We start from the raw sequence: 10,727 nt of genomic DNA, 5'->3' as shown, positions 1-10,727 counted from the left end.
CTGGGCTTCTATTAGGTTATACATTCCTTGAAGGTAGAACAATAAGCCTTTTTTGCCCCTACACTTGCTGACCAATCCTTGATGAATATTGACTAGATGAGTAAGTGATCACCTCCCATGATTACTGGCAAGCAAGTTAGGCTTTGTGAATATGCAGATCAACGTCCTAAAATCCCACTTATACCACTGACCCGTTTTTGTTCTGGGAGTAGGCAAGGATAAACATAGTAAGTTTTGGGAATAGCATGACCGCAGATCAATGCGTATTAACGCTGCTTCCCCGTTTTTTTTTTTTTACTCTTAGAAATGACACCACATATTACCTTTAACGCCTGGAGGCAAATGATTGATAAGTAAATTTACGAGTCAGCTAATTACACCATGAATAGGACACTCATCAGCGTGGCTTATAAATAACGCTAGCTTAGAGCTGCCAATCCTCTTAATGAGGAGAGGGATACAAAGGGACCTTTAAAGAGCCAGTTATGAGTCAATCAATTTTTACTGCATGGAGGAGAGTATGGCATGATTCCAGGTTGTATACTTTGTTTTGCTTTCTTGAAAGCCACAGTCATATGAGTCAAAAGCTAAATTCACACACATACACACACACACACACACACTGTAGATGCTGGCCATTACAGGAGCTTCATGGAACAGCAGGGAGGCCAGAGCAAGTGTGCAAAGGAGAAATATAACTGAAGAAGGAGCTGGCTGGGGTCAACCGGAGGAGTAGTCTAGAGAGGGAAAACGCTGGGTCGGTGCGTAAGGCAGCCATTTTCCAGTGAGCAGCTGGCACCCCTTTCTGAGCAAGAATCCAAGTTCTCACTCTTTTGAGATTATAATCACACACGTGCACATTCACATGTACACAACTAACTTGATAATGATTGGTATATTTGCCGATGTAGAAGCTGACGCTGGATTTCAGATTTTCAGGATGAAGAAAGTCTAGAGATTTGTCTCAAACAATGTGCATATATATATAACAATTATATATTTAATAATTAAACATAAGGTTGTTAAACTTTACATTACACGTTTCTTACTTTTTTGAGTCAGAATCTGCATTGTGGCACGGACTGACCTTGAACTTATAACAATCTCCCTGCCTCAGCATCCTCAGTACTATAACTACAGCATGCATTTTACAACAAAAACAACAACAATAATGATGATGATGATAATAGCGACAATACCCTTCTCAACATTCTACATACAAGAAAATGACTAACAAGTCAACAGTATATTAAGGAAAGAAGCCACATAGGAGCTCATATGGTATATGATTCTGTAATACAAGATGCAGAGTCCAAGTAATTTACAGGAATATAGATTAGTGGCCGTCAGAGTTTGGTGTTGTAATAAGATTGGTGGGCTGGGCTGCGTCCCGCCACCCGGCTAGCTTTACCTGAAATAATTACATGGAAACTGTATTCTTTTAAACATTGCCTGGCACATTAGTTTCAGCCTCTTATTGGCTAGCTCTTACATATTGACCTAAGCCATTTCTAATAATCTGTGTAGCCCACAAGGTGGCTTACCAGGGAAGATCTTAAACCTGCGGCTGTGTCGGGAGTGAGAATCATGGCGACTGCCTGACTCAGCTTCTTTCTCCCAGCATTCTGTTCTGTTTACTCCACCCACCTAAGGGTTGGTTTATCAAATGGGCCTAGGCAGTTTCTTTATTAATTAACCAATGAAAGCAACAGATTAGAAAGAAATCACTCCCACATCAGTTTGGGGCAAGGAGTGAGGACAGATCAAACACTGGGTAGGGATGTGGTCTCCTTTTGAAAGCATCATGCAGACACTGCGAGATACACTAAACACCCCTGACCTGTTCACTCAACAACGGTTAACTAAGCCGGTAGTGGTGGTGGTGGTGGTGGTGGTAGTGGCAGCAGCAACGCACACCTTAAATCTCAGCACTTGGGAGGCAGAGGCAGGCAGATCTCTATGGGTTCGAGGACAGCCTAGTCTACGGAGCAAGATCCAGGACAGGTAAGGCTACAAAGAGAAACCCTGTCTCAATCAACAAAAACAAACAGTGATTAACTAAGGAACTGAGGGTAGGGAGATGTTTCAGTGGATAAGATGTCTTGCTGGTAGGCATGAGAACTTGAGTCTGAACCCATGACACTTATATACAAGGGGGCGCGGCTGCAGCACTGGGATTTGGGTAGGGGGAGAGACCGGCTGAGATCTCAGAGGCAAGTTCAGTGAGAGATGCTGTCTGAAGGGACTAACGTAGAGAAAGGACTTCTACATTCTGCTCTGGTCACCACATGTGTATACTCCTATACACTCACCTGCTTGCACCACACACAACACAAGACATGCATACATAAAAACACAGATAATTATATATCGATCTAATTTTAACTGAAGGAAGTTTTCAGGAAGGAAGTGATGGTGTAACTTTTCCTAGGCGCGTGAACAAATGTCTATTCACCTGTTCTGCACAGGAAGGACACAAACAGCAGACCGATGAAACAGTTCTCTAGTTTGTGAAAGAATGGGTTTGCTGAACCCGTGACCTTGCCGGATGTCAGCTGAAGGATTCTCAATTTAGTGCTTTGATGCCTGCCCTGAGTCAATGCTCCCAGCTTTTCAAGATCAATTTGTACATGAATGAACTGTCTCTACCCGTCCTGAAGCAACTGCTTCACCACACAACCAAGCTGAACAAGCTAACCGAAGAGACATACCCTGTCCCTCTGGAGTGCTATGATGGATGCCAAGTGCTTGTACACAGATTTGATGAACTTGGTCCCGAGCTTCTGGATATATTGAGGTCCGAAAGACAGCTCAAGGCAGTCTGTTTTAACGCAGCCATTTGCTGTAAATGTTGTGTGCGCTATGCCTATGACCTGAAGGGCAGCTGTTGCTGGGGAAATCCTGCTGCAGCACATTGCCCCGTGATGCCGAGGGAATACTCTTATGAGCTATGGTTGGAATCCTTTGGATTAGTGAACCTTTAGACCGCTCCCCACAGAGACCCACCCCTACCATGAGTAGTAGTGCCCTTCTGTCCAAATAAATGTCCTGTGATTCTGGTTTGCTGGTGTCAGCTTCACAGCACACAGTCCACTGATTGCCAGAAAAAAAAAAAAAAGAAAGAAAGAATGGGTTTTGCTGGGGTTACTGATAGTGAATGAGGGAGGGGCTAACTATAAGATTATGAGCAACTCCAGGGCAGAACCCTCATGGGAAATCATGTTAAAGCATCACTAATCAGACGTTAGGTAGGACGTTTACTTTGAAGTTACTTGTATATGTTTTATCTTTCTTTGAGTGTTAAATGGCACAGGAAACATGAGATAGAAAAAAATTAGAAAGGGTGGATCTGACTCTGCATTCTCCTGAAGTATGTGTTACTCTACACGTAGCCTTTGTTAACAGGCTGCAGTTTCCTTGAGTCAAGTGTCAGCCACTGGATTTCCCTGCTGGTATTCTAACGTGTATGGGTACTTTGCCTACATATACATGCATGTAGCACTTTTGTACCCGGTACCCTCAGAGGACGGTGGATCTCGTGGAACTGGAATTAGAATGTAGTTAGCTGCCATGCAGGTGCTGGGAATTGAACTCAGGTCCTCTGGAAGAGCAGTCAGTGCTCTTAACTGATGAGTCAACTCTCAGTACCCCCTCCCCTCCCTGTTTTTTTATTTTAGAGATTATAATTACATTTCTCTCTTCCCTTCCCACTAGCCTTCAAATTCATGGTCTCTTCCTTCACTGATTGTTTTCATACATATGTACATATATATTCCTAAATATAACTTGCTCAGACCATAGGTTACTAACATGTATGCTTTCAGAGCTGACCATTTGACAGTGTACAACGAATTGGTGTGCTTTTCCCTGGGAAAACCAAAGACACCCTTCCCAGATTTCCTTGGTTGCTTATAGGTCTTTATGTAGAGTTGATGCCTTTGCCCCATCCTGTTTGGCATCTTCCCTGGTGTCATCCCTATTCCACTCACGCTTGGACAGACACATTGGTGGGACTTTACGGCTGCAGCTTCTGACATGAGTAGGGCACACACTCTCACAACAAACTCCCTAATCCTCTGGCCCTTACCATCTTTTGGCTCCGTGTTCTACAATGTTCCCCCAGCCTTGGGTGCAGGAGTGTTTTATAAATATAACCACTGGGACTGGGCTCTACCACTGTGTGTTTTGATTGGTGTGGTCTTCTGTAGTGGCCTCCACCCATTGTGAATAGAAGTTTCACTTGAGGAGTGCAGACCACACTTAGGTGTGAATGAGGACAAAGGTTTAGAGATCGTTATCAGGGATTATGCTGGTTTAGGAAAGTGGCTGTAGATTCTCCTCCGACAACCACGACTTCACTAGCACTGAGCAGTAAGGTTCCCGATGCCAGGCAGGGCTTCCCTTCTGTTGAGTCCAGTGAGAGTGTTGTTGGTGACTGCCAAGGTACGCACGGCACTTCTGCACCCTCAGGGCTAGCATGCCATGCTGGTCGTTGAGCTTGTTCATAAGCATTCACAGCTGGGTAGGTAGCCTTCCTCCTTTGGGAGTCTGCATGGTATCTTCTGGTTCCATGAGAGCTCGTCCTTATGGAGGGGGCATTCAGGTCTGTTCCAGTTCAGGGGTCTCTGGGTCTATTTCTGAAGCGCAAGTTATCTTCAGCAATAGGCGCTTACCTTCCACCTCTCCCCCGCTACTATCCTAATGCACTCTTAAAGATGGAGATAACAGAGATTAATGTGTTTAAAAGTTGTCAATATTGCCGGGCAGTGGTGGCGCACGCCTTTAATCCCAGCACTCAGGAGGCAGAGGCAGGCGGATCTCTGTGAGTTCTAGGCCAGCCTGGGCTACAAGAGCTAGTCCCAGGACAGGCTTCAAAACCACAGAGAAACCCTGTCTCGAAAAAAAAAAAAAAGTTGTCAATATTAAGTCTTAGGAATACAGATTATCAAATTTTATCCTTTCCAAGTTTGTTTTAATAATCCTTTCTTTAGTAAATATTGCTGCCCCAAGACATTAAAAAGTGTGTGTCCTCAGCTCAGTTTTCTTTTTATTGGATTAAACAATTTCAACAAAAACTACACAAATTAAGAAAATGGCCAACAAGCGGTTTTGCTGGGACGAGACTGAGCAATGCAAGAGTAAATGGAGAGCAAGGATAAAGGAGAGAAGACTCCCTCTTGTGCAGCTACTCCCCTGGACATTCCCGGCTAGGAGTCCATCTGGGATACAGCTTCAACCAGACTGGGGGGTGGGGGGCACAGAATGCGATGTGGGATCAGCACCAGAATCTCAGGAATGGTTTCAGTCTTCACCTTTGGTGTCACGTAAATTTTAGCAGGCGTAAGTGTGGTGCCTCAGTGGTTTGTGGAACAAGCTGGGAACTCAGGATCTGTGTGTCATGTTCATGAGTCTCCTGGCTGTTGTGAGTGAGCTAATCATGTTCACTCCCTGTGTTTTATTTAGCTTTTCTTCTGCTAATGAAGCTTGCGATACCAAATTGCTTCTCAAGATCTAAAAAAGGAGGAGGAAGAGGAGGAGTGGGGGGAGGAGGAGGAGGAGGAGGAGGAGGAGGAGGAGGAGGAGACGACGACGACGACGACGACGACGACGACGACGAAGAAGAAGAAGAAGAAGAAGAAGAAAGAAAGAAAGAACTCAAAAGCAGCTGCAATCACGGTGATGGCCACAGCTGTTATGAGAACGGGGAGTCACTAGTTCAAATCTCTGCAAGTGAGCCCACACGTGCATGAACAAACAGAAACCCTGAAACCTCGTAACCCTAACTCTTCAGAACCTCTTCTTGCTGAGACCACAAAAGTACAATCCCTTTTAACATGTTATTCGGCTCCCTTCTAATTCTTCACATATTTCCCTGCAGGGTAGGTGGCTAGGAAGTAGGAAAAGGAAAAAAAGCTAAAAGAGACGACAGGAGAGAAGAAATTTAAAATGTAGAAATCACCACGGTTAACTAGTTTTCTGTTTTGTGTTCTGTGTGCAAGCATGATGTATTAAAGAGGACAGCCATGCTGAGGAGCAGCTCGGGACCACCAGGGGGCTTTCCTGGGAGACTCGCAGAGGTTCAGTGACTGCCCCATATTAGGGGCAGAGCAGTCTCTGACTTCAGAGCCCGTGGTCTGTAGTGCTGCCCGTTCTGAAGTGATTTATGTAAAAGCCAACCAGACCTATCCCCCAAAGTATCAGAAGTCAGGCTGTTCCAGGGACTCTCCCTGGCGACCCCATGGTCTGCGCCCTAACCCTAACACTGCCGCACGCCTGCTTCACGTTCTTTACCAATCAAATTCTCCGTCGTTGTCTCCACCCCGCCTCTTGACTTCAGCTACCAGAACCCAATCCTACCTCTGGGCAGCAGACGTCCTCATCCTGCCCTCGTTATTCTAGTGACTTCTGTTTTGGTTCCCAAGTTTAGATTGCTATGAGAAGCAACAGGCTGAGATCACCCTCCCATACCAAGCCACAGGACTGAAGTAAGTGCCCCAACCCTGAAGTACAGCGGAGGGTGGATGAGACATTAAATTTCCCTGAAAATGATGACACTGCCTGTAGCCTCCCATCTGCCATAAAACAAAAACAAGCCAGCAAGCAAGCACACACACACAGCAGGGCATGGGCGTGTGTGCTATAATCCCAGCACTTGGGAGGCAGAGGCAGAAGGATCAGGAATTCATGACTGTCTTTATCTGCAAGTTTAAGGCCTGCCTGGCCTACGTAAGACCTTGTCTCAAAAAAAAAAAAAAAATCCCCAAATAAGACCTGCCTCCTTTACTCTTTACGTGTTCCATAAAAAATACATTCTTCCTGCCATTTGCAATAACATTATTTTTTGAGAGTCAATACATTTCAATAGCAAAATATTCAGAATAAAAAAGGATAAACAGCCGTGGGCATAGTGTTGCACACTTACAATCTCAGTCTTTGGGAGACTGAGGCAGGAGGACCAGAATTTGAGGCCAGTCCGCCTACATAGCAAGTTTGAGGCTTGCTTTGGTTATGTAGTGAGACCTTGCCTCAGAAACCAAATACAGAGCTGTCGAGTCTGAGCTCACTTCCTCTTCCTCCCAGCATTCTGTTCTGTTTTCTCCACCCACCTGTGTTCTAACCTATGAGGGCCAGCCAAGCAGTTTCTTTATTTTTTTAACCAATGACCTTCCTCCATCAAGCAAGTAGGAACACTTGTTGCTCTTTCAGGACACCCGAGTTCAGCTTTTAGCACCCTCAGCAGGCACATGACAACTGACAACCACCTGTAACTCCTGATCCAGACAATCTGACCCCTTTTGTGGATTTTTTTTTGTTGTTTTTTGTTTTTTGTTTTTTTTGGTTTTTTCGAGACAGGGTTTCTCTGTAGCTTTGGAGCCTGTCCTGGAACTAGCTCTTGTAGACCAGGCTGGTCTCGAACTCACAGAGATCCGCCTGCCTCTGCCTCCCGAGTGCTGGGATTAAAGGCGTGCGCCACCACCGCCCGGCTCCCTTTTGTGGATTTTAAGGGCACCTGTATGCATCTCATGTGCACACACACACACACACACACACTTCTTAGGAAAAGAAGCCCTCCTGAAACATGATTTCATCACACACACACACACACACACACAGAGAGAGAGAGAGAGAGAGAGAGAGAGAGATTGAAACAAGACCCAAATATATTTAGGACATTCTGGATTTATTTGTACATTTATTTATTTGTGTGTGGCAGGGTGGGTGTGTGGAGGTCAGCTTAAGGAAGCCTCTCTTCTTCTCGGGAACAGGTCATTAGGCCTTGCAGAAAGCACCTTTACACTCTGAGCCCTTTGATGGCCTTCCAGATATGTTTAGATAAGGGAAACCTGGGAGAAGGACACAAGGAGGGAGGACAAGAAGAGGCAACGAGAGGACGAATGTGAGCAAATATGTCATGTATGTGTGAAGCTATCATAATGAAATTACTTTGTACAATTTCTAATCCACAGAAAAGCTAAAAAGAAGTAGTTAGCTAATCATCAAGGAAAGCTAAGCCTTTCCAAACAGCGGGGCCCTTCAGAGACGCTTGGATTTTCATTAACCAAAAGTGACTGCTGTAAACTCAAGAAACCCTTGGGCATTGCACAGACTTTCTCATGTAGAAGAAAGAAACTTTACTCTAGTCCAAATCAGACTCTGTCTGCTACCCATCAGATTGCCAGCTGCTCTGATATAAAGCAAGTCTGTACAGCGCTCACCAATCACTAACTGGCTTTACATTCTCTGAATGTATCATAAAAGCAGGTGGTCACAGTGCCCAGATCTGTACCCCCCACTCCCGTGAGGCTGAGGCAGGAAGACTGCCATGGGTTCAAGACCAGCGTGGGTTGCAGAGTGAGACCTTGCCTCAGAGAAACCAAACTATAAAAGTAAATACAAGTGAAGGCGTTCCTGGCCATCTACCTATTTTTGCCGCCTTCAAGCCTGAATTCTTTTGCTTACGTTCAGTGAAATCTAGCTTTTGTAGCGGGTTAAATTCCAACAGACACTCTTTTCAAAAGCGTATTTTAGAAATGAGAGCACCCCTTGAAGTGATTCAGTTCATGAAACAGGGTATCAGCAGGGAGCCCCAACTGGCCTCAGACTCAGGATCTTCCTATTTCCCCTCCTGACTGGAGGCATCCACAAGCCTGCCTTACCACACCTGGCGTCTAAGGGGTTAATATAGAGCAAAACTGTTTCTGTCGACAGGCAGTGTGACAGTAACCTGCAATCCCAGCTCTTGAAAGGCTGAGGTAGGAGGCTGGTGAGGACCAGGCCAGCTTGGGTTACCTACTAAGACTGTTCTAAAAGTCAAGCCAAAGCAGAACTCTCTTTACCGGTACACATATATAAAAGTACAGAGAAATATTTGCAACGACCCATCTGCAAGACCAGTTCTCTCAGAGAAATGGGTTGATATGAGTTAGGTACATTATTTTCTGTAACTTTATTTTAAAACGTAATTGTATATTGCCGCTCACATTTGTTCTCTGCAACTTTCTAAAATTTCACGGTGCAGCCAAACATTAGTTCAGGAAATGGATCCTGCATTGCTATTTCCTACCTTAACCGAATTTCCTGGCACCCAGCTCTGTGAAAAAACGTGTTTGTGCATATAAGTGAGCAAAGTCAGTCCATGGATCAATCCCTCAGTTGTGCAATAGTACCACTACAAACTCTTGTCCCTTCGAGAGGCAGCGTGTGCTGCAGGAACCTGCGCTCTAGTTTGGACATTACACGAACGCGCGCTGGGGGTGGGGCTGGGTTTGGGGCGAATCACTTAATTTATCAAAGGACATATCACATCAGCATGTTCTCTGGTTAAGAGTCAGAGTCAATTCTACGAAGGAAGGTCTCCCATTCAGTTCTGAAGCCGTACCGATTTAAAGGTAGGAAGAAATACTATCTTCCACTTGGCAAACAGGGTTCCTGTCGCATGTGTTGCGTGAAGGACGCTCTCTGAATTTCGAGCTCTCGCTCACTGGGGTTAAATGGATTTGCAAAGAGCATGCCCTTCCATTCAAGAAAGATTGGCTTCTTCTAGCCGAAGTGCCAAAGCCCGGGGTGCCCTTCACCAAGCGTTTAGTAAGGAGAGCGCCTACGGGTGGCGAAGGTGGCTGCGACTGTACTACAATTCCCAGCATCCCTCTGTCCACCCGGCTCCAGGCACTCCCGGCAGGCGAGGTCTCGGGAGTCCCGGCCAGCGGCCGGCGGGAGCGAGCGCTGAGGCACTCTGGGAGTCGCCTTCCCTCCCGGGGGGCGGAGACGGGATACGCGCAGGTCCCGTCTGAAGTTTACAGTCCGTCCCAGTCGGCTCGGCCCCACTCCCAGACGCCGGCGGCCCAGCCGAAAGCCAAGCTCACCGCAGAGAGAGCGCAGGAGGGACACGCCCCGCCCCGGAAGCGGCTCCCAGCCACACAGAGCGGGCGGGGGGCGGGCCCGGCAGGCGAGAGGCGGTGTCTGGTTCGTCGCTCGTGGGGCGGGGCCGCCGCTCGGGCCCGCGCGTCTGGGTGGCGGCGGGGGCGCGCCCGCGGGGAGAGGCGGCTGCGGCTGCGGGCGGGGGGTGGGGGGGAAAAAAAAGGAAGAACCGGGAAGGGGGCAGGGCGAGCGGAGAGCCGTGTTCCTGAGGCGGCGGCGGCTCGGACGGAGGAGGGCGGGGAAGGAGGATGGGGCCGGCTGGGGGCCGGGGCCGGCGCTAGCCCGCGGCTCGCCTGGGACCGAGGGAAGCCGCGCTGCTCTTTCAAGTTGCGCGGGGAAGCCTGGCCGGTGCCGCCGCAGCCGCCTCGGTGCGGCGAGCGGGCGGGCGGGCGGAGAGGGAGGCGGGGAGGGCGGGCCGGGCCGGAGCGAGCTGGGGAAGACGGAGCGGGCGCTGCGGCGCGCGGGCGGCCGGCGGGGGGAAGGCGGCGGGAGGATGGAGCAAGTGGAGATCCTGAGGAGGTTCATCCAGCGGGTGCAGGCCATGAAGAGTCCGGACCACAATGGGGAGGACAACTTCGCCCGGGACTTCATGGTGAGTGTCCGTCCGAGCCGCCGCCGCCGCTACCCTCGTGTGTCGGTCGCCGGCCCCCCCGGAGCTCCCCTCGCCTCTCCCCCGAGTCGGCCCGGGCCGGGGCTGCGCCAGCGCTTTGTGTGCGGGGCGCGCGCCCAGCGGCCAGCGCGGCCGGCGAGCTTGCGGGAGGCGAGGTCGCCACCGCCCCACCGTGGCCTCGGTTCTCCGCCGCCCGGGA

General features: G+C 48.4%; 1 protein-coding gene across 2 annotated transcripts in view; it reads left to right on the top strand.

The window, feature by feature from the left end:
* Nucleotides 1–10,317: 10,317 nt before the first annotated feature.
* The window catches only part of LOC121434747 (tyrosine-protein phosphatase non-receptor type 12-like), a 63,238-nt gene continuing 62,828 nt past the window's right edge, over nt 10,318–10,727 (top strand). Inside the window, exon 1 of one of the 2 annotated variants that reach the window (XM_041633696.1) lies at nt 10,318–10,510. In XM_041633696.1, coding sequence (XP_041489630.1) covers nt 10,412–10,510 — 99 coding nt within the window. In that variant the 5' untranslated portion in view covers nt 10,318–10,411. The remainder of the gene's footprint in view (nt 10,511–10,727) is intronic. The other variant, XM_041633697.1, reaches the window with a different exon arrangement.

Source organism: Microtus oregoni, unplaced genomic scaffold (genome assembly GCF_018167655.1).
Source record: "Microtus oregoni isolate MIOR12 unplaced genomic scaffold, Mior012 000044F_ref0000062, whole genome shotgun sequence".
Lineage (NCBI taxonomy): Eukaryota > Metazoa > Chordata > Mammalia > Rodentia > Cricetidae > Microtus > Microtus oregoni.
This window is presented reverse-complemented; position numbering and strand designations above follow the sequence as displayed.